The sequence below is a fragment of the Thalassophryne amazonica genome, chromosome 21, assembly GCF_902500255.1.
Source record: "Thalassophryne amazonica chromosome 21, fThaAma1.1, whole genome shotgun sequence".
Lineage (NCBI taxonomy): Eukaryota > Metazoa > Chordata > Actinopteri > Batrachoidiformes > Batrachoididae > Thalassophryne > Thalassophryne amazonica.
In genome coordinates, this window is record NC_047123.1 from 5,402,637 (window position 1) to 5,427,968 (window position 25,332).

Genomic DNA, 25,332 nt, shown 5'->3' on the forward strand with positions numbered 1-25,332 from the left:
TCTTTGAATAGGTTCTATCTGTGGTTACTCCCACCAAAACCTACCTGCAGGCTCTGGCCCAAACATACATCTCAACAGCACAAGCAGTAAAAATGGAATAATGGAATTTTACATAAATATAAAAGTCTATCTTGGGGTCTTGTTCACAAGTGAGAGTAAGATGATAGATGGATGGATTTTATGGATGCTGCAGCAGACAGTCGTGATGAAGGAGGAGCTGAGTCGGGAGGTGAGGCTCTCAAGATTCACCATGATTCATGTTATCACACACCTATTGTCATTTGTCACACTGCACACGCAAACGCACAACCAATCATCTCAACATACTGCTATATTCTGATATCCTTCCATCTTTATCCTCTGAGCTAACTGCTCTGCACAGATGTTGCATCCAAAATTAATGAGCTCATCACCCTAGCATATCAAAGCTAATGAAGTAATGGAAAAAAGAAAAAAAAAAAAAAAGACAGAATATCTTGCATTGAGCGAGTCGGAATGTAGTACCACAAACGTACATAAACCTTATGAGTGTTATGGCAAGTGGGGGCGCTATAGGACCGTGAGTCATAGAATGTTGGTGATGGTGAGAGACTGAAGCTGCAAACAGGATATTTAAGAGCAGTGCTGCATCAACTCATCTGGACTAATTAAATACCCCCCTTGTTTTCAACATCCTCTTCTGCAGGGGTCACCGACCCTGCTCATGGAGGTCACCTGCACCACCTGCTGTCCATGTTCACCTAGGACGTGACTGGCCGATCGGAGCCCATTTGACTTGGTTAATTAGCAATGGGTGGCGCTGGAAAACATGCAGAGCGATCTCCAGGAGCAAGGTGGGTGAAGAGTGAGAAGAAGCAGATACGGTAACTTAAAAAAATAAATAAAAATGTGTAACTCATTCGAGTTCATCCACATACTGACAAACACAGACATCTAAATCTAGTGTTCACTAGCCAGACTATAATAATTTTGTGTTTCAAGTAGGAAATGTACCAGATGCCATGAAATGCTCACAATGCCCACTAGATGGCTACAAAAGATGCACAAATGTGTGGCAAGGTCTCGACTGTTTATTCAACTGAGAAGTGAAAATAAGAAGAGCTGAAAGCCAAAAATAAATGAACTTACAGTTGTGTGTCTGACCTTATGGACAACAGACTCGTGTGACTGTGAACCATAATTTTTTCATTTGGACTTTTCAATTGTCACATACGTACAGACGCTGACTCGGAGCTTAGAGAACACCACCTTTAACCTGCCAGCCGGCGCTGTCCAGCACCACAGCTGCTGAAATGGTGGACATGACGGGATAACGGAGCTCATCTGGAGAAGGTGTGAAGTAATCTGGTTTAATACTAAATACTAATGGAATGGAATACTAATGGAAATACTAAAATCCTGCAGTGGCACTTGTGGATAATTATGCACAATAGAAGCCGTGGCACTGCTGGAGGATTTCATAATGTGTCATTCATGGTTGACGCAGACAGTTTTTTTTTTTGGCTACACAATGTTTTAAAAACAAGGTTCTGTTTGAGGAACCCTGAAACATGATCCAGCTCCAGCAATGAAACACTCATGAAAACTCTGAAGCATACACACACACTGTTCACTAGAGTAAGCATTTTGAGAAGAAGCCTGAGTTACCCGTGTCCTGGGAGTTCAGCACCTCCAAGGCATGCATCATGGCACTGGCAAAGACGTTGGCATCCTCCTTACTGCCGAAATTGAGCCCGTAGACCTGCCGAGCATCACGCCACTGATGGAAGGTCTGCGTGGCCTGATTGTACTTAAGTCCCTTGGGAATGGCACAGTTTATCACCACCTGAGACGGCCACAAGGGGGCGACAGAGGAAACCGGAGGAGAAAGAAAAAGGTGCTTTTAGCTTTGGTCATAGGTCCAGCACAGAATGTCCAATAACGAGCTGAATATTACCAGCTCACACTGCAGAATCTTCAAACATTTCTCAATATAGTCGCAAAGATAACGTCAACCCAGTGAGTTTACATTATACAGAAGAAAACAGGAAATTCCAGCTGCAGTTTGTCAGAAGGCACATGGGAGACCGAAGCCTACATCTGATCAGTTTTCTCGTATAAAACTACTTCACTATGGAGCTCTAAAGTTGCATGATGGACAACACAAGCCTTTAACACGAAAGTAAATCTGGCATGAAATCGATGATTTACTGTAAAATCAGAGTGCCAGCATACATTTTAGATCTATATTTTTTCATTTTCATTTCATTTTTATTTTGTCTTTCTTCTCAAATTTTCTACTTTCCCCCACTAGTGATGAGGACAAATGTTTCTTCTTTAACAGTGAAAAAAGAGACTACATGGACATTTACATTTGCCAAGTCGCCTGTTTTAATGAGGTAAATGTCAAGAATGTGTGACATTACAGGAAGAAATGAAGCTGCAGCGTCACAAACCATTGAGCTGAAGCGTCCTGATTTAATACAACGCTGTACAAAAACCACGTATCTTTCAATTAAGTAAATGATGAGTCTCTTGCACACAGGAAAATTATCGCCCACCTGCTTGGACCATTGCAATATTCATTATGTATTTGCTATAATCTGAGAACGTACCTCGGAGACATTCTGAATGTTATCGTTCATTGTTCTTTCCTGTCGTAATACAAACACTTTCCTTGTTCATTTTTGCAATAGTTACAATATTACAGTATGTGATTATTATTATTATTATTATGATTATTATTGCTTTTGAGCATGAACACTTGAAATTGGTATAGTATAGTAGGTGGTATAGTAGGTGGCGGTACTGCACCTTTATGTCTCCTGGCATTTATCCGTCTGCAGGAGACGATGGTGTAGCATCCAGTTTGTTTTTTTCTTTTTTTATAAATTTTTTCAATTCAATTTTATTTAATTTATATAGCACCAAATCACAACAAAGCTGCCACAAGTAAGGTCTAACCTTATCAACCCCTAAAGCAAGCACACAGGCGACAGTGATGATTTGAGGAAGAAACATGAAGCAGACCAGACTCAGAGGGATGACCCTCTGCTTGGGCCATGCTAACAATACAAGTAGACAGTACAAATATACAGGAAATTTTTGTCTTTTGTTTCTATCTGCACCTGCGTCAATGACTTATCAGTTGCACCTTCATGTACATTACTGCTAACAATTCAATCAGGAAGATTATAAAAAAAAAAAAAAAAAGTAAAACACTAAACGTTCGCAGGATTTATTTTAACATTTTAAAAAGTTTTATGTTCTTGAACTCCGCGGTGAAGCAGTTCAGCTGGCGTTTACTTATTTTTTAATCGCAGATACTCTTCAGTAAATGTCATTTGAAGGGAAACCACCTTCTTCTTCTTCTTCTTTGGACAAATGAGACAAAAAAGGGACTCTGTCCACTGCAAGAAATGCAACGTTAAAATTAAATCAAGCAGCAAAGCCGCCAGTCTCCTATGAGGAGGGACCCCACTGAAGGACAGCCAGAAGCCACCGGAGTATTCGGCTCCGTGCCTGGAGGAGAAGAGCACCGGAAACCCTGACCTCCTGCAGGTGGCTGACATGCTGCGGACTGTTAGTGTCCATCCCCCCCAAAAAAGCAGCATGGATCAAGGATCACAGCACTAGGCATCAATAAATCACAGTATGAATGTATCAATATGGGCTGCTTATATCGACAGATCGGGAAAAGTCTGAGTGAAAAGAGATTCTGAAGACACGGATAACAATCCTACTACGTGCCGCGGCAGACACTAGTACCGTAATTCTGCTTTAACGGTTTTTTTCTAATGTCAACATGAATGCAGTGTTCGTCTGGAGGCTTTCAGATAGTGTGCGGTGAGAACGCCTCCAACCACTGCAGACAGGTCGAAACGCCTTTAACACCAACCGTGGTGTGAACACGGAAAATACCCAGCAACACAACATCAACTCCAAAACTAAAACACACATTAAATTACATCTTTAAAATGGATCTCACCAATCAGGGACAACTGTTGTCACGGTGTAACCTTTTCTCTCCACACATCCACAAAAGGATCGTAAAAGGCATTTTGTCCTGCAGACAGTCACAGACCACGAGACGGTTTTGAAGCGGACTATAACCATGACGGAAATTGCAAACTTTACGAGGATCTGCCTGAACTTGGTCTTTTATGGAGCAGTTTCTCCTGTTTTGTTGTTTCCCCTCCAAACATGACAGCGTCTGGTTAAATTACATGAAAACTGATGGGATAAAGTGGACGTCTGAGATGGACTTCCTGCTGTCAAGATTCCAGAAACCTCCTAGTGACTGAGGGGGGAAAAGCTCAGCAGCAAGAACTCACAAAGGTAAAACGTTTTCCTGAAAGCACAAATCCTTCAGCTAATAAACACAGACGGCTCTGCTGGAATTGAACCAAACTGATAGTTTATGAAATACATCAACAATTCAATCAGCAGCGTGAGTAGATTTACTTTAACCCCAAAAATAATAATTGAACGCCTGCCGTTATTAAAATGTCTCGCTGGGATTTGGGATTTTATGCGGCTGCTCTTTTATTGTTCAAGGACAGAAATAAAACAAGGCAATAAATGTGAGAAGGAACAGAGCCAACGTAATGTTGGATGCTCATTGAAGACTGCAAGCAGGAGAACAAATCGAGGAAATGTCTCTTATGATCACGCCGTTACATAACGTGGCTATCAGTCTGGTGATCACTGCGCGCCCGCTTACACAAAGGTAGCCTGAGCGGACAGAAAGGCCTTTTTATTTACCCGCAGATTACTGGTTTTTAACGTCGCCCCTTTTACCAGTCTGTTCTTCTGTTGGCTTTGGATCATGATTTTATGGACAAAATTGCCCAAACTGAGAATAAGATTCCAGCGTCTGTCACATGAAAGCATGACAGATGCTGGATGCTTGCGTGTGTGTGGACACACACACACACACACGGAGGAGGAGGGGAAAGAGGAGCGCTGAGACAGGCATCATGACTTATCCTCCTTCCCTCAGGCCACATGAGAGAACTCACACAATGAGGCTCAGAGGACGGTGGGACAGTGAGGCCGAGCGCTCGAGCCCACAGGAGGAAATCCTTCACATGCACTCAAGCGCACGCAGACATACACGTTTGGACACTGTGGCCGCCGGAGCGTTTCAGCTCCTCATTAAAGTTTGTGCATCAGTCCAGTTTGGATCTCAGCCATAAAACCCGTCTTTAGTTTGTTCTTACAACACTGTCCAGCATTTCAAACATATGTTTGTTCATATTTAGAAAGTTTAAGAAAATCAGTGAAGATTTAAATTTTTTTTTTTTTTTTTTTAAACTGAAAATTTTTGAAAGGTCCGATGGCCCAAAGCCCTGGTGGGGTCTGAGGTTCTCCCCCAGAAAAATTTGAAATCTCAGATGCATTCTGGTGCATTTTCATGTCTATTTACTCACCAAAAAAAATCTCCACCCAATTTTTTTTGGGGGGTGTGGTCAATTTTTATTGTGCCAACTGTCTTTAATCCAAAACATACATCATGGCTTAGAAAAGTACACAGTAAAGGAAATGACAATTCATCCATCCATCGAGCCATCCACTTTCTTCCGCTTTATCCGGAGTCGGGTCGCGGGGGCAGCAGCTCAAGCAAAGCCGCCCAGACCTCCCGATCCACACACACCTCCCCCAGCTCCTCCGGGGGAACCCCAAGGCGTTCCCAAGCCAGCCGAGAGATGTAGTCCCTCCAGCGTGTCCTGGGTCTTCCCCGGGGCCTCCTCCCAATGGGACGTGGCCGGAACACCTCTCCAGCGAGGCGTCCAGGGGGCATCCGGAAAAGATGCCCGAGCCACCTCAACTGGCTCCTTTCAACGTGGAGGAGCAGCGGCTCGACTCCGAGCCCCTCCCGAGTGACCGAGCTCCTCACCCTATCTCTAAGGGAGCACCCAGCCACCCTGCGGAGGAAACTCATCTCGGCCACTTGTACTCGCGATCTCGTTCTTTCGGTCATGAGCCAAATCTCATGATCATAGGTGAGGATCGGAACATAGATCGATCGGTAAATCGAGAGCTTTGCACCCCTACTCAGCTCTCTCTTCACCACGACGGTCCGATACAGCGACCGCATCACTGCAGATGCTGCACCGATCTGTCTATCGATCTCACGCTCCATCCGTCCCTCACTCGTGAACAAGACCCCGAGATACTTAAACTCCTCCACTTGAGGCAAGGACACTCCACCGACCTGAAGAGGGCAAAGCACCTTTTTCCGGTCGAGAACCATGGCCTCGGATTTGGAGGTGCTGATCTTCATCCCGGACGCTTCACACTCGGCTGCAAACCGCCCCAGTGCACGCTGAAGATCCTGATTTGATGAAGCCAACAGAACCACATCATCCGCAAACAGCAGAGACGAGATTCTGTGGTTCCCAAACCAGACCTCCTCTACACCCTGGCTGCGCCTAGAAATTCTGTCCATAAAAATAATGAACAGAACTGGTGACAAAGGGCAGCCCTGGCGGAGGCCAACGTGCACTGGAAACAGGTTTGACTTACAACCGGCAATGCGAACCAAGCTCCTGCTGCGGTCGTACAGAGACCGGATAGCCCTTAGCAAAGGACCTTGGACCCCGTACTCCCAGAGCACCCCGCACAGGGTGCCCCGAGGGACACGGTCGAACACCTTCTCCAGATCCACAAAACACATGTGGACTGGTTGGGCGAACTCCCATGAACCCTCGAGCACCCGATGGAGCGTGTAGAGCTGGTCTAGTGTGCCGCAACCAGGACGAAAAACCACACTGCTCCTCCTGATTTCGAGGTTCGACCATCGGTCGAATTCTCATCTCCAGTACTCTGGAATAGACCTTACCGAGGAGGCTGAACAGTGTGATCCCCCTATAGTTGGAACACACCCTCCAGTCCCCCTTCTTAAACAGAGGGACCAACACCCCGGTCTGCCAATCCAGAGGCACCGTCCCCGATCACCACGCAATGTTGCAGAGGCGTGTCAGCCAAGACAGTCCCACAACATCCAGAGACTTAAGGTACTCAGGACGGATTTCATCCATCCCAGCAGCCTTGCCACCGAGGAGCTTTCTAACCACCTCGGTGACTTCGGCCTGGGAAATGGATGAGTCCACCTCTGATTCCCCAGTCTCTGCTTCCTCTTCGGAAGACGTGACGAGGGGATTGAGGAGATCCTCGAAGTATTCCTTCCACCGCCCGACAACATCACCAGTCAGGGTCAACAGCTCCCCACCCACACCGTAAACAGTGCTGGTGGAGATCTGCTTCCGCCTCCTGAAGCGCCGGACGGTTTGCCAGAATCTCTTCGAGGCCGACCGATAGTCCTCCATGGCCTCCCCGACTTCCTCCCAGACCCGAGTTTTTTGCCTCTGCGACCGCATGGGCTGCAGCACGCTTGGTCTGCCGGTACCTTTCAGCTGCCTCCGGGGTCCCAGCATTCAGAAGAAGAATGACAATTCAAAGAACTCAAAAATAATAATTCTCAGTGTCAATTCAAACAATAGAAGTATTTATGGCACATTCATGCATCAAGATGTTAAACCTTTACTCACTTCTCAGTTTTCCTACTTTTGGCAGGTGCTTTGGAGCTATTGATAATCTTTCTTTTCAAACTGTTGGCCACCTTATGTATAGATGTCTGGGTGTTCAGTTATTTTTCCTGCAACAATCCCAGTTCCTGCCCACGCTCATCTTTCTGTTCTTTGGTTTTTGCCAGTTTCTTTTTTAAAATACAAATATTACTTATACTGAAAGTTACTAAATTCACTTTTTTGGGCAGCACGGTGGCTTAGTGGTTACCACTGTTGCCTCACAGCAACAAGGTCGTGGGATTGCTTCCCACCCTTTCTGTGTGGCGTTTGCATGTATAAATTTACCTGAAGAGTCCAGAAGGAAGCCGTCTGATAGTTGACATCCAGGTGTGCAGAGCAACATTACTATCAAACTCTGCATCAGATTTAAACTATTTTAATTTGGAAATTATATTTCTACCTAAAATACTGGGGGAGTTCTACAGCAAATTATTTCAGAAATGTTTTATCAAATGATTAATTATGGCGATCATTTCAACATACATACTGTCATTATAAAATTTAATTTTTTTTTTTTAATTTATTTTAAACTGACTATTTGTAGCGGATTAGTGAAAAATAACCGAAAACAATAGGACACTACAAAATAAGTTTCTGAAGTTTGTGTTTGTTTAACCACTGTAACCCGTTACACACAAACAGAATTTAGAAAAGACGCACCGTTATCCAACTAAAAGTTTGTCCAATCAGTCACTTTGACTTGTCAACCAGATAACTTCAGCTGTACTGGCCCTTTAATCACTAAACTTGGTATGTGCATGACAGAAAGTCACATGGGGTCAAAAGGTTATTGAGCTCAACCAGGAGTTATCATCATAAATAGTCTGGTTAAAGGGGGCCTTCAATGACTCCCAGCCAAAAGGCCAAGTCAAGTTTACTAGAGTGTAAAAATCTTGAACACAATGACATCTTTCTTAACTGCCCGCACTGATTGTCACCAAAGTGTGTGTGTGTGTGTGTGTGTGTGTGTGGGGGGGGGGGGGTGTTTCTGTCCATCTGTCATAGTGACCCCAAGAATCCAACAGATTTTTAGACCAAAAGACGAACGGTCTAAATCACTGAACTGTACTTTGTAAAATCCTTCTGCAGAAAAGTGCCATTTGTCAGTGATGAGCTCATCAGTGATTGCAGAGGGCGCCGTGGGGTCGTGCAGATTATGTGCTTCTTGAATCTAAAATAAATAAAAGATGCAGCCTTCATGGTATAAGCAGCAGATTTACAGGTTTTATCTCACCGTCTGCAGGAAGAAAGTGACGGCTGCCAAGAGAACCACATGTGAGAACATCATCGTGGTCTCTAAAGTCACTCACAGTCAAAGTGCACCGTGGTTCAGCACTCTGCAGTGTGGGCCCTAAATGCACAACAATCATAACAACCGACTGACCTGATGGTCTTGTATCTTGCGTCCGACTACGCGGAAGGCGTTGTTGCCTGTGTGGTGGTAGATGTGGACTCTGCTGAAGCCCGTGGACCCGCCAGCTGGAACCCATTTCTTGTTGGTGTCATCGTAAACCATGACAGCGGCTCTTGCCTGACAGATACTCTGCTCACTGCGGACACAAAAACAGAAAAATTCAGGATGCATCAGATACTTCAGACCAACAGGGTGTTCTGATGGTCCACAAAGCATTTTTAACTTACTGACCTGCATCGCCATGGGGTCGCTAAATGTCAATGTGATTTCTGCTGCCTCAAGTGACAAAAAATAACATTTCCTACATATAGAAACAATTTCATATAGAACTATTTACATCAAATTCAGTGAAGGCACAGACCAAAACATTTATTCACAAACTGCTTCCCTCACAGTAGAGAACAACAGTACCATTAATTAAAGTTAAATTGTATACATGGGCTTTTCTGTGCACCATAACATCACCTGATTATTACATTAATTGTAGAAATAATTGGAAGAAGCCACAGCTGGAGGCCTAATGTTATTTTCCAGCATTCTCCTCTTGTGTATAAAGAAAATGTGCACAGATGTTGGATGAAAGGATGCGGTGAACTTTGACTGTAGGTACGATGATGCAAGAGTCCGGGACAGAACCAAAACTGTTGCTATAATTATAACACATGCCAGCATCACTGCTCCGGTTACTATGAGCCTGTGCACATGCACACAGGAAGATCATGAAGCAGACACACAGTAAGGATTTTTTTAATGCCTTACTGTAGGGGTGGCGGCCAAATATGATTAAATCTCTAATAGTGTCTAATACTGAGGCTGCATTTGGTGTCTTTTTTATTATGACTTTCTAAAACTTTAGAAATTGTCCAATAGCACATGCCATTATCAGGTGTCTAACGTGATTTCGACTTTTACTCTGGAGCAAACTCAAATTGAGAGAAGAAAACAAAAATAGAACAAACAACCAGTAATTCTAACCAAGTAAATGGACAAGGCGCCGGGGGGTGGATAAGCGTTCAGGTGTGCTTGTTTCCAGTGTAGAAGGTCCCAAGTTCAAAGCCACTGCTGCCCAATTCTCTGTGTAATGTGGAGTTGCATCAGGAAGGACAACCGGCCTAAAACTTGTGTCAAATCAATATGCAGATCCTCGGTGCATCTGCTGTGGTGACCTTGAGTTCAAACCCACGATGTGAGAATTAATGAGCAGCAGTGGGCAAAAAAAAAGGGCATCACTCTTGTGAAATGACACTGATTCTAAGTCCTTATAAAAATCCAAAAATCCTTTCATTAAGCTTCAAAGGCGACAGGACTGACTCAAAGTCCTTGAATGGAAAGTTGTAAATGAAACATTTCTTTCACCATTTATGCATTCAGTGAGTTTTTTGCTTTCTGAAAAATCATCCACATCAACCATCCTTGAAAACGAGCTGAGTACTAAAAGAAATGTGACAAATACAAATAAATAAAATCAAATGTGTTTATTGAATACTGTGTGAGGTGTTCCACAAATCGTGCTTTGCTCATATTTCTGAAACTGCCCCGCCACCGCCACATCCACCGCCCTACAACACTGACCTGAGTCCTGACTGGCAACCAGACAGACCACTATTTCATACAGGCGAAACATGGGTGACCCCTTAAGACTTTAAAGTTGACAGGGTCCTCATCACTGAAGCAGAGTGCTGGATCCTGATCACGGCGGCACATCTCACAGTGGAAGTAGACATCACTCAGGCTCCCTAGTAAGCATTTGTTAGACAAAGTCATTCCAACAGTATTCAAGGGTCGGAAGTGAACCAGTGACAAAGACATCCAGTCTATGCTTGAGTTAAATGGTTAGTGTCCAAGTTTCATAACCATACAATAAGACAGGTACCAACAGCCTAAAGACTTGGACCTACGGTCTCCTGCAAAGATATCACCAACACCTCTGACTCCATCAGCTCTTTCCAGAAGTCTCAACGTCATAGGCCAACATTCCAAAGACGTGATTATCACTACAGAGATAAGCGGCTCTAACACTAGTGATAACTAAGCCCAGAAAGTCACTGAAGACCTGGACCTTCAACTTAATCCAGGATAATCACAAAACCAGACATGCCAACTCCTCCCTCAGCTTTTCAGCAACCAGAATCAGGTTATCCATCAAGTCTCCAAAAGTATTTGCAACAATCCACAAAGTCAAGCTCAGAGAAACTTTCCTCACCGACAAAGGCACCCAAATCGTTGGACTCCCCAACCTCCCCCAACATCCAGTCCATGCAAGCACTGAGCAAAGTAGGTGCCAGAACTCATCCTTGACATAAGGGATTGCAAATATTGAATGCAATCAACAGTTGACTTCTTGGACATGAAACTGCCCACTGAACAGCAATTAATGAAGGTTGCAAGTACGCTGCCTGGCAAATTAAAGCAGATATTCCTCATCACTACTGGTAGCTGGTGGTACTGATTTTTAAGGGGCCACACCTCTTCATGCCAAATAGAGTTACCTTGGTTAGACAGTAGAGCCCAACCGATATGGATTTTTTTGAGGCTGACGCCGATAACGATATTTGGATGATAATTGATAAATCGGCTGATTTCCTGATAGCCGATAAATCAGCCGATTTTTTTTTTTTAAATGAATAAAATGTTCTTTTTTGTACCCTTAACCAAAAAAAGTATGAGCTAAAAGCTGAAGCTTTGTCCTCATATTAACTTTATAACACAGAAGAATTTTCAAGTTCAAAAAATGCAATCATCAAGAATTAAACCTTTGTGAAATTAGCAAATACATATCCTTAAAAAGAGTTGTGAAATACATCTGATCTTGTACCTCTTGTTGCTGCAATTTAGATATAGGTCCAGGATAAGGATATAGATCCTTATAAACTTACTTGTATGCTTTTGTCAGCCGATCAGTGCAGTGTGACGGCGAACTACGGGGGCCAGTGATAAACACATTTAAGCAGGGGTGTAAGCAGCTCTCAGTTGAATGGAGTCAGAGCTCCATCTACTGGACAAACAGTGCAAGGACATTTTACATTGCCGACACAAACATTATTTCAGTAACTGTTCTGTTTATGAGAAATTATCAGCCTTCTATCGGTAAAATTTTGGCCAATAGTGAGTACTTTGAAAAGGGCTTATATCGGTCGATAATATCGGCCGGCCGATATATCGGTCGGGCTCTATTAGACACACACACACACACACCCACACACCATCAGATGGTGACAGTGTGTTAACGATAACTGTGTAGACCAGCTATAAACTGTTCAGGTGTCCATTTACAGAGTGTTATTATCACTGCTAGGCTATATAGGAGCACACCCATTGGAATGCTTTAAAACTCAGTGTTTGATGAAGCTGTTGAAGTTGTTTGGCTGAATGCTGCTTAACCACCTGATTCTTGTTTTCAATCCAGCCTACATGACTAGCTTTGAGCCAAAGCTCTGAATCCTCCCAAGGGCTTCGGCTGCAATCTTTGCTTCAAATTATGTGAAGCCATGTGATGTCACCTTGCATCATGAATTAAGTATCGTAGGTTAGTTAGTCCACAGTCACCTTCTTTTGAAATCAGCCTTTGAGTAAAAGGTTCGAAGCATACTTTAAGATTGTAAAGAATGTTTGGCGCTGATCTTTGCTTCCAATTGTGTGATGTGTATCGATCACAAAAGTACACAGACAAAATAAGACAAAAGTAGATGGAAGTTGGACTTGGAACACAAAGGCTCTGGCAGTTGAAAGCACACGATCATTTTTAGGGGTATTATTGTCAGCGTGAAGAGTGAGTGAGACTCTTGCATCCTTAAATGGAGGTTTGATGCTCAAATTAAAACTCAGCCTCAGGTCACGACTGCAAAAAGTCTACAACCCTCCATAGAGTTTTTCATATGACTCCCAAACCAACCAGGACATTTACACATTACTGTCACTGCCTGAAAATAAATTAAATTAAGTGCAGGAACACATTTAAATGCATACACTGAAAAAAAGAAACATGATTAATATGTACACTGGCTGCACATGATCAGAATGTGTCCGATCAAAATAATTTTCTTATGTTTTTCCAATTGGAAACATAAGAAAATTATGTTATTTGGACACATTCTGATCATGTGCAGCCAGTGTACATATTTAAATCATGTAAATCAAACAAATTTTTGTTTTTTGTTTTCAGTGTACTGATGGCCACTTACAGACTCTAAACAAAGCAAAATTATTATTTTGGAGTGTATTTTTATTTCTCAATATTTTGAGGTGGGGGGGCACACCCAAGCAGCCTCTACTGACCGAGCTGCTCCGGTTTATAACACCATTAACACCACCTCAAACAAAACCACCCGGTAAACTCAGGTATTCAAAGAGAGACCACAACACTGTTCCAGATGGATTAAAGTCTGCGCTGATCACAGCTTGAGTGTGAGAGAGAAGATGTGTGAGAAGAACCTAAGACATGAAGTGATGTGAGGCAAAGACGGATTTATTTACACCGTCAGAGCTAAAGTAAAGTCACAGTAAAGATGCATTTAAGTAAATATGCAGACTGAAAATCTGTGAGAGACAGCTGACTGTGACAAGCCAAAAACCCAGCAAAGTCAGACAGTCAGATAACTTCACCTCTGAGTCACTGAAAAGCAGACATATTATAATAAAAGAGGAGATCAAAAGCTTGCAGCTGCATCTTTATATGGAAATAAAATCAACATTTTAATTGATTTACACATATTGTTTGATACAATGAAATATGTGCAGTTGGTGGAAAACTGAAGCTGAATCTTTTCCACCAAACTGATTGGTCTCCACTGTACATTAAAAGGTCTGCAGGCGTGCACAGTTTTGATGTGTGCACGTGAAACAGGCGCCTGCCGCCGGATTTGAATAAAACCAGAAAGAAGCTGAGAGTATTAAAGACGCACGCGCGTGCGCTCACCTGCTGCAGACGGTTTTCCTCTCGAGTTCCTTCTTAAGGAACCTGCCTTGCAGGAAACCATCACATTTGTCTTTAACATAGTTTCATCTTCAGTCAGACATCACATAAATGTGAGTCATGAAAAACTGAAAGACAATTTCTCTTTGTCCATGTTGTTGGAATAAATGGCCACTTGTCACCAACAACACGTAGAAGCTAACGAGTACGTTTGTTTTGATAGCGTCAAGATTTATTGACTGATAAACAGGAAGTCCCGCCCCCTCCCTACAGCATCAGACTGGCGTTTCTATGCATTCTGACAGGTGCTGTGATGCAAGATTGTTTTCTTTGCCAAGAAAAATAAATAAAAATAAATAAAAACATTTCAGACATTTGAGTGCACTTCTGTGACATGGTATTTTCTGGTCTCCATGGAAACTGAATGTACGGGTTCAACACCACTTTGTAATTGAATGAAAAAAGAACATAAGGGGTTAAAATTAGCCTCTTGAACCACAGTATTTTTTCCTCTCTTATGGGGTTATTCCACAGAGAGCCGTTCCTTCCTTTTTGATCTCAAAAAGCAAATCGAGACAGTTACTTGATCGATTTTTTTTTTCCCCAATCTTGAACAAACCGTGTATACACAGTAGTTACAGTCATCGGCATCAGATTTGAAATCAGGATCCAATTTTTTAACTGTTCAAAAATTTCATCTCAATTCTTGAAATCATTGATAGTATGTGATAACTTCCAGGAATTCAGTTTTAACAGCTTCAGTCATGTTTGAACATCTTTAAACGGGATATTTGTAGTGACTATGGCTTGAAACTTGTTTGATCGTGCTCCATCAGGGGAAAAATTTGGTGCCGAAGCAGCAGTTGTTGCCGTTTTTGTTCAAACTTGAAAAGCTCGATCACATCTGGCCGAGAGCACAAGAGCCTGTTATATATATCTGTGGTTGTATATTTCATTTTATTATGTTTTGTTGCCAAATAATTACCTTACCACAAGACCATCCGCAGGGGAGGTGATGGTCTAGTGGTTAAGCGTTGAACTTGAGACCAGAGGATCCTCGGTTCAAATCCCAGCCTAACTGGAAAATCACAAAGGCCCCTTGGGCAAGGTCTTTCATTCCCTAGTTGCTCCCGGTGTGTAGTGGGCGCCTTGTATGGCAGCACCCTGACATCGGGGTGAATGTGAGGCATTATTGTAAAGCCCTTTGAGCGTGTGATGCAGATGGAAATGCGCTATATAAATGCAGTCCATTTATTTATATTTACTTAAATGATTATACTTTTCCTTTGAGTCTGATATCTACTTAAAACGTTGTGTCTGGTACTGGAATTTGGCTGGTTTTCATTCTTAGGACAAACAATCAAGTTGCCATAGGTTCCGTCCTTGTGCAGGTTTTTGGGCAGGGGTCCGGACCTCCCTCTATGCCCATAGAGACAAATAAGAGAAGGATGTGCAAAATAAGGTCTGCCTTTTGTCACGCCCATATTGTGTTTTATAAAAACTGTTTCAATTTCTTTGGTTGGCGTTCTGGACAGGTGGATCTCCTGCGAGACAGAACTTCTCCACAATCCGAGCGTGTTTCTCATCATGATTTTGAATAAATTTAATCAGAGAAATAGTTTGTACTTTGTTGGTACAGTGCAAAAAAAAGGACATGGACAGTGACATGACGCCTCCTAACCGCGCAAAATATTGGCGAAGTTCCCGGATGTTAATGCATTTTCAATGGGGATTCGCGACTGAACACACTCAGAAAAACACTCGCAAGATACTATCAGTTATCAAGTTGTTCACCAATGAATATGGCTTTACACACCCTGAAGAAGATAACGATTTTATCATATACCTATAAATGATAAATGTTGTATGGTTTTCTGAAGGGTGTAAAAAGCCATATTCATCTGTGAACAACTTGAAAACAATTTTATCATATACAGTGGTCCCTTGTTTATCGCGGGAGTTACATTCTAAAAATAACCCGCAATAGGCGAAATCCACAAAGTAGTCAGCGTTATTTTTTACAATTATTATCGATGTTTTAAGGCTGTAAAACCCCTCACTACACACTTTATACGCTTTTCTCAAACAGGCATTAACATTTTCTCACTTTTCTCTCATGTGTAAACACTCAAAGTTCAAACCTTAGTAGAAAAAAAAAATAGAACATTTTCCTATAAATAATTATGATGGCTTTTAGAACCAAATAATTTAATTTTAACGATCAACCTACGAGGTTGGACACATAAGAAATTATTAATAGTGACTCACCAGTATTTCACAGTTCCTCTGACCGCACCTCTTCGTCGTGGTGCCGCTCCACTGTCTGGATTGGCTGATTACCAAGGCGACATTTATTTTGTGGGTTTTACTCGCGTGGTATAAATATTACCCGTCTGCAAAAAGGGTGTAAAACTATTTATTTAGTGTTTTATCCAATCATATTGGCGTATCATTTATAGGTATATGATAAAGGTTAAAATACTGTTCTCACCTGGATATTGAGCCAGTAAAATGAATTAACATTACATCACGTCAGGTATTAAACTTACTCTGACACACACACATTCCCAAATACGTCATGGACCTAGTGACAAGAAGAACAAAAACCACTTATGGAAGGAAAGATTGTCTCCCTTGTTCCTGTGCCAACATGCGCAGCTTTCCAGCATATTCCACCTGTTGCTGGACGAGTGTAACAGAACTTCAATGAGTAAGATCAGTAAACTGCACTCGTCACCAGCAGAGGACGACCCCAACCGGAAGTGATCCTCCACTGACTTCAGCCAATGGCCATTTACATGTCAATTTAGCGGCAAATAATATCTACACTGCGCTCAAACATTCTGCAAGTGTATGAATAACAGTTTATTTTTACCAAGGAATGCACAAACAAATTCTCAAAAACACGTTTCTGTTCCCCTTTAAACACTTTTGTTCCAGATATTACTGGCTATAAAGCCATTTTTCACATGAAGACATAAATGAAGAGTCACAGAGAGATCATTAAACTGATTCTGTCACGTGAACCAGCAAGCCTTTGTTCCTTCAAACCTTAACCCTCTGGGGCCGACACCATCGTATACGACGGCTAAGACCAAGCTTTACTAAATTCTAAATAACTTTTGAATGATATGAATAGAAACTTTTTTTTTCCTGAAAAGTTAACTCTGCAGACTTTCGAGCCAGCCATCGGCCATCTTTGTACTCCTCATAGAAGCTGTGTGATGAAGTGCGCAATGTGAGTGTCCAATTGGAATTGGTTCACCGTCACATGGTTTTCCAAAATCCAATCGAAGCAGTTACCTCACGTGAAAAGCAAAAGATTGTTTTTAGGAGTGATATGTTACTAGTTGGCCCGTCTGAATAGTCCCCTGGGTAATCCAATGAGTACATACTATTAGTACATACTCAGTGCGCCCTGCGCCATTACGCACAGCGATCAGTGAAAGCAGGAGCAGAAAGAGAGCCTCTGATGACAATCTCACGTGCTCAAACAAAGAGTGTGTAACTATCAGGATTGCTCCACTAGTTTGCATGTGAATGTTACTGGATAACTCTGTTGCTTTCTCTGCATAAAGCACTGTTTACCATATCAATGGACAACAAAACACAGACCATTTTGTATATATTGTTCAAAATGGGCATTTGTGTTTACTGTTTGAACCTTTTTGTTGTACAGTCTTTCACACAAGACCTTGCCTATTTTTGATTATAAACCTTTATTACACTTATAAAACACAACAAAAACATATATATTCTGAAAGCACAGGTTGTCCTGAAAACAAAAGAGACATAAAACTTGATTGTGGGATGCAGGGAGAGCTGTTAACAATAATAAAACATTTATGCCAGGCGAGTGAACTGTCCAAAAAATGCCCTCGGACCCCAGAGGGTTAATGATCGTGAAACAGCCACAGATCTGTTCAATGTAAAACTATTTTAAAAATGTTTGATTCAGATCATAACTTTGAAGGAGCAGATTTGAAAGTGGCTAAAGCCTGAATTAAACTCTTGCTCAAATAAGATCAGGGGGTCACACAGTACAAAACCAGGAATACTGTAACATACAGTCAAACTGCAAAACGTTTTAGGTTCCGCTGTCCACCTCTACCTCACTGTGTCCTGGATAGCAACCACCCAGGCAGAAAACCAGACGATGTCCACATCTTGAAGCATCAGAACAGTTACAAAAAAGGAATTAGCCAACTGCCATGTCAGTTCCACTCTGTCAGTTGCATTTAGCGGCCTGAGTGAGGAAACTGGGAACATGGAACGTCAAAGAATCAATGTTTAATGAACCTGACAGTCGATTTAATCCTCACACTAATATGCACGCGGAAATAAAATGCATGTTGTTTCCCAAATAAAGAGGATGAATTCATCAAAGACTCGCCCACGGAGAAAGAATGTGCCGACGTGAAGAGAACAGAAATGTAGAGTCAGATATGAGACGAAGATATTTTCATCACCATTAATGTTAATGAAGCTCTCGCTTAAGAATGGTTCCGACTTCAAAGAGGAGCAGAACAGCTCCGGGGACTCTCAGCCATGATGTCACATCCTGAGCGCTCAGACGGCGGCGAGGGGAGGCGGGAACATAACAGCAACAACAATAATAGTCATTTCTTTGTTGACCTGAATCATCAGGTGATTGATTTGTTCCCGTCAGCATCTACAGTGAAGCTGACGTCTACAACATCCTGGATTCCCTCCATGCCCCTCCAAAATCATAAACAACCTGTACTGATTCAGTGCATCACTAGGATACTACAATTTTTATTTTAAATACGGTGTTAAATCACAACCAGAAAGTATTCACAGCACTTCATTTTTTCCACATTTTATGTTACAGCCTTATTCCAAAATGGAGTAAATTAATTTTTTCCTCAAAAATCTACTCACAACACCCCATAATGACAACATTAAAAAAATTTTTTTTTTTAATTTTTGCAAATTTATTAAAAAAATAATAATAATCACATGTCCATAAGTATTCACACCCTTCCTCAATACTTTGTTGATGCACCTTTGGCAGCAATTACAGTCTCAAGTCTTCTTGAATATGATGCCACAAGCTTGGTGCAGCTATCTTTTACTTCTAACTATCAGTCATAACATCTAAAGGCTTTTTTGGGAGTAGGAATGCAAAATGTTTCAAAAGAAATTAGTTTCCAACTTCATTGATATTTGGCGTCTTTTTTTGTTGTTTTTTTCCCTCAGATGTTATTTTTTTGTTGCCGCTATTAAATATTTCTGGTCTGGGAGGTTCTCATTTACAAGATTTGATCACGGTGTTGGCGTTATTGTGCATGAATCAGACACCGCTGTACCGCACTATCATCATCAGAGGATTGCCACAATCATCACCGGTGTCTTGGTGGCTTCCTTCGCGACTCTCCTGCATGTATGCTCATTCGGCATTTGAGGATATCCTGTGTCACACACACACACACACACACACACACACACACACACACACACACACACACACACACACATTCATGCATTTAAAAAACGGGGATGGAACACGCACGCACACATGCACCTCTGGACTGCTGGTTGTGATTTGATCACGGTCATTTGCAGACTCTTCTTCTGTTTGCAGGATTTCTGCCATCACACAATAAGCAGAAGCTTCTTCTGCAAAGATCAGCGTCAGCTTTTCCTTAAGCCCGGGGAGGATGATAAATCATGAGAAGCTGAATCAAAACCTGCCAGAAGAACCATGTGAACGTCAGAAGAGGATTTCCCAAGCTTGGGTGTGGCATCCAGAGGGAGTCCTCAGGATGAAACTGGAGAGAGGAGGCGAGGGATTCTGGGAGTGTGAAAAGAAGAGACGTGCTGTGAAGAGAAGGAGGATCTCTGGGGACAAAGTCAGCCACATCTGCAGAATTTTTCATCAGCGTGTAAACACCTCACACCTACGCTTCCTCCAGTCACTCCGTCCACCAGCGTGTTCTCTCCATTAATCAGCCATTATTTATATGAAGAGAGCTCTCAGCGATGGCGGAGGAGGAGCCACACGCACGACACCTTCACCTCCACTTATTAACCGGTGAAGCAGCTCGAGCAGCTGACATTGATGAGCAATGTGAAACGGCTCTTTGCATGACTCTGAAGCAGCTCGACTGATTCACTGCGAAACATCTGAATCCCATCATAAAAAAAAATAAAACAGTAGCTGAACACGCAACGGATATTTACAGTCAGTAACATCAGCAAACTGGAAGCTCCGCCCAGAAAAATGCACAAAACTATTTTCTGAAATTCACAAATCCAAAAGGCATGTGCACGCTGAAACAATCATCTTTTGGAAAATCCAAAATGGCATCAGTGGTTTTCTGAAAGTAGAGAATCTGATCTGGAAAATCAAACATAAGAATATCAAACCTCACGGCTTTCAAAAAGACCAAGTCACTTTTTTTGTCGTTACTACGTAGTTTGGAATTCCCCAAGACTTAAAACTCAGGTGCGACTTATATATAGAAAAATCACACCTTTGTTATTCATAATGATAATTATAGTAACTACAGGAATCAACGCGAAAACAAAAGAAACTCCAGTTATAAAAGAAGAAATGCTGACATCATTTCAGGTAGAAACCTCAAGCAGACCAGACTCAGGTGGTGGCCAACAGTTTAGGCCAAACTAACAACAAACACCAAATAAACAAAGTACAACAAAGAATTCTCACAGAAGTTCACTGACATACAAATAATGTAAGTGTGCTGCCTCGTTGAATGGAATATTTCATCTTTCACCAAATGAAATATTCTTACCATTGTACGAATGAAAAAACCATTCATTATTTGTTTTATATAACACCTAAAATAGATGGTCATTTGATATTTAATAAATTTGTAAACAAATTGTTAGTTTACAGACTACTGTCTGCTTTTGTTAGCCCAGTGAAAATTCGCGACAGAAATTTGTCGAACTCGTCATGTGACAGTGTTCCTACTTCAGCCAGAGGCGTCCAACGAAGACTGCAAATGCCTCCAAACGGCTTACGGCGGCCTGGATTTGTTTTGTTGTGTTAGAAGAATGAGCACCATCAATAAGCTTGTTCAAATCATCTTCAACAAAACAACCCTGCCATGGTTGTTTTTAATCAGAATCATCGCTGTGTCAAGGTGGTTGTGGCGTGCAATGGTGCAAAACGTACGGAACCAAAACTGCACCGTAAATGGAACAAAATGGCAAATGGGATGAATGAAACACGTGACATACAATCTTACATATATATACATACATACACATACAACCCCTGGCAAAAATTATGGAATCACCGGCCTCGGAGGATGTTCATTCAGTTGTTTAATTTTGTAGAAAAAAAGCAGATCACAGACATGACACAAAACTAAAGTCATTTCAAATGGCAACTTTCTGGCTTTAAGAAACACTATAAGAAATCAAGAAAAAAAGATTGTGGCAGTCAGTAACGGTTACTTTTTTAGACAAAGCAGAGGAAAAAAATACGGAATCATTCAATTCTGAGGAAAAAATTATGGAATCACCCTGTACATTTTCATCCCCAAAACTAACACCTGCATCACATCAGATCTGCTCATTAGTCTGCATCTAAAAAGGAGTGAACACACCTTGGAGAGCTGTTGCACCAAGTGGATTGACATGAATCATGGCTCCAACACGAGAGATGTCAATTGAAACAAAGGAGAGGATTATCAAACTCTTAAAAGAGAGTAAATCATCACGCAATGTTGCAAAAGATGTTGGTTGTTCACAGTCAGCTGTTTCTAAACTCTGGACCAAATACAAACAACATGGGAAGGTTGTTAAAGGCAAACATACTGGTAGACCAAGGAAGACATCAAAGCGTCAAGACAGAAAACTTAAAGCAATATGTCACAAAAATCGAAAAATGTACAACAAAACAAATGAGGAACGAATGGGAGGAAACTGGAGTCATCGTCTGTGACTGAACTGTAAGAAACCGCCTAAAGGAAATGGGATTTACATACAGAAAAGCTAAATGAAAGGCATCATTAACACCTAAACAGAAAAAAAAACAAGGTTACAATGGGCTAAGGAAAAGCAATTGTGGACTGTGGATGACTGGATGAAAGTCATATTCAGTGATGAATCTCGAATCTGCATTGGGCAAGGTGATGATGCTGGAACTTTTCTTTGGTGCCTTTCCAATGAGATTTATAAAGATGACTGCCTGAAGAGAACATGTAAATTTCCACAGTCATTGATGATATGGGGCTGCATGTCAGGAAAAGGCACTGGGGAGATGGCTGTCATTACATCATCAATAAATGCACAAGTTTATGTTGATATTTTGGACAATTGAAAGGATGTTTGGGGATGATTTCAAGATGATAATGCATCTTGCCATAGAGCAAAAACTGCAAAAACATTCCTTGCAAAAAGACACATAGGTTCAATGTCAACGAGTAGATCTGATTTGATGCAGGTGTTAATTTGGGGGATGAAAATTTACAGGGTGATTCCATAATTTTTCTTCAGAATTGAGTGATTCCATATTTTTTTTTTACCTCTACTTGGTCTAAAAAAGTAACCGTTACTGACTGCCACAATCTTTTTTTCTTGATTTCTTATAGTGTTTCTTAAAGCCAGAAAGTTTCCATTTGAAATGACTTTAGTTTTGTGTCATGTCTGTGATCTGCTTTTTTTTCTACAAAATTAAACAACTGAATGAACATCCTCTGAGGCCGGTGATTCCATAATTTTTGCCAGGGGTTGCACATATACACACACACACACACACACACACATACATATACATATATATATATATATATATACATATATAAGAATTAGAGTGCATACATGCACAATTTACAATTCATTCATGGACAGCAGCACCAAGGTTACCTATTTCTGGTGGATCCATGAGAAAACACCCTCACTCACAAGCATGAGACACCGACAGAAGCAGATGGGGGGGGTTAAAAAAAAAAAGGAAAAAAAAAAAAAAAAAAAAAAAAAAGCACCTGAGGTGAGACTCAGAAAAGCCGTGTGGATTTTCTACAGTGTTATTATAAGACTGTCTGAAAAACTTGACGACTCCCACACGATGAAACTGAGCAAAAACAACAAACTCTCAATGAGAAAGAAAAAAAAAAATCCAACAAAACGCTCAGGTATAACCACCTGGTACATTTTTTATAATCAATTAATGTTCTGACGTCTTTATTAATGTCCAAACTCTTGTTTCTGCTTCTTGAATATGAATATTTTCTGGTTTTATGCATCTGACATTAAACTTTTTGGTTTGCGGATAAAACAACACATTTGAAGGCTTTGTCCGGGGATTTCACTTTTTTTATTTTAATTTTTTTTTCATGGACTAAACAAAGAATCTATTCATTGAAAAAAAAAAAAAATCTGCATATTAATCGATAATGAAAATCATCATTAACTGGAGCTCTATGTGAATTTAGCAAATGGCCACCAATCACAGCCACCACGGAACAACACAAAAATCTATTTGTTTTAAGTAAGGCTTATTCTGAATTGCCTGAAAAAAACAAATGTAAATGTATGAGATTTTTTTTCCTCAAAATACATTTCCATTATGCAGAGTTTCAGTTTACTACTTTAATTTGCCTAAGTGTGTGTATGTATATATATATATATATATATATATATATATACACAAAAAATAACAGATTCTCAGAGTTCTGCATTAATATTTTTGCTGCTTTGTTGTCTTGTGGTCATTTCAGAGTCTCCTGCAGTTCATGACGCTGTAAAAGACGACGGGCCAGTAATTACACCGAGCCGCGACTGCAGCTTCACTCACCAGCTCCTGCAAACGAGTATCTGAGCCTGACAGAAAGAACCTCCCAGACTCAATTACATTTTGAGCATGACGCTCACAGAAACCATGAGCCACACGAAGAGGCCGAGCCCCCTCAGGAGGAACCCACAGGTGGCTCCCCGAACTCAGCGGCTCTCGTGACTCAGCCCTCTGCAGCGCCATGGCAACAAGCATCATTACGATCACCCCCGAGAGAGTCAGGTGGAATTCCCCTCAATGCACCTGACCTTTGATGAAATTTAAAATTCAGATCAGAAATAATCCCAAACACTTCCTTCAAGATATTTCAGAATAAAGTGGTAATCCTGGATTGACCTTTGTAAAAGCAGAGAAAAAAAATTAAAGAATGTGGGGGAGAATTCCTGTTCCATATACAAGCTGTGTCGGGCCTGAATGACATTTTGTTGGAAAATGTCTTAAGATTCTCACAGAATTATGGGAAAATGGAGATGTTCAACATAAAAGCCTTGAATAAGACCAACTTATTTACACGCCTGCTTTCTGTTTCCTGGAGACAGCTTGTACGGAAGCATGTTTCACGTCAACATGCATGTTAGCTGTGCATATACACACATGCACACACACGCTGACTTTGTGCCGTTTCCAGACCTCAGAGTGCAGCCTGTCACCACATTCCCTTTGACAGAGGGACAGCGAGCACACTGACTTCAGATCAGGTCTGGACCAGACTGACCAGCAGCCCAACGTCCCCGGCGTCTTCATAACCATGGAAACCAACAACAGAAGCTTTCAGATGAACCACACAGGCTCATTTCAACCGCAGTAAACTGCCCACCGACATGAGAGGCTTCAAAGTTGAAACTCTGCACCACCATCTTTAACATTGAATCCAACTTTCCCCCTTGTGCATGTCAGAGAGAATTCAGACCTTTTCATTTCTAAATTTCATTCTCTAGCAGGACTATTCCACAGGACACTGTTCTACTACAATCACCCATAATCCAAAAAAGTGCACAAATGGAAAGAAACATCTTAATCCGGCTTGCCTCCTAACTGGCTCTTATCGAGTGCAAATCTGGCAACCTGCCTGAAAATTCAAGGAAAAGACCTGCAGCCTCGGCGAGACATGATCGAGCTGTTCAACTCTAAACAAATACGTATGAGAGAAGGAAGCCTGAGTGCAAGTCTTCAAAATAAAATGCTGCCAATGTGGCTGGAACCCAGAGCGGGTGAGGAACCCCAAATAAAGTCCATGATGGACCAGACTCACCGTGACAAGTTTCAATTCGACGATTTCAGTGTTAAGCACTTTTGTTAAAGTTCATTTTTATTTACCAATATGAAATAATATTTTTTATTATCAGACTAAGTGCAGCAATGAGTCACACTCACTGTGTTCATAATGTGCAATTTTTGCAAAGTTCTTAGGTTACACAGTTTAATTTGATACAACAGTTTTGAGGTTCATTTAAATGAGTGGGGTTTTTTGTTTGTTTTTGTTTTTTTTTGGAGTGCCACTAGGCAAAAAAAATTTTTTGAGTAAACACTGCAGTCCCTTAAATTTTTTTTGTCACTGTGTTTTGAATCCGTATGGAAATGGAGACACCAGAGACCATCTTCCAGATGAGGGATGAACTTTACATCTTTAGCACCGCTGAATAAA

The 25,332-nt window shown here is 41.5% G+C and overlaps 1 protein-coding gene across 8 annotated transcripts in view; it reads right to left on the minus strand.

Moving 5' to 3' along the window:
- Positions 1 to 25,332, minus strand: part of enah (ENAH actin regulator) — a 189,357-nt gene that overhangs the window by 99,369 nt on the left and 64,656 nt on the right. For all 8 annotated transcript variants that reach the window (XM_034162717.1, XM_034162716.1, XM_034162712.1 and 5 more), the window contains exons 2-3: positions 8,956 to 9,121; positions 1,648 to 1,825 (exon numbers count right to left, since the gene is read on the minus strand). In XM_034162717.1, coding sequence (XP_034018608.1) covers positions 1,648 to 1,825; positions 8,956 to 9,121 — 344 coding nt within the window. The remainder of the gene's footprint in view (positions 1 to 1,647; positions 1,826 to 8,955; positions 9,122 to 25,332) is intronic.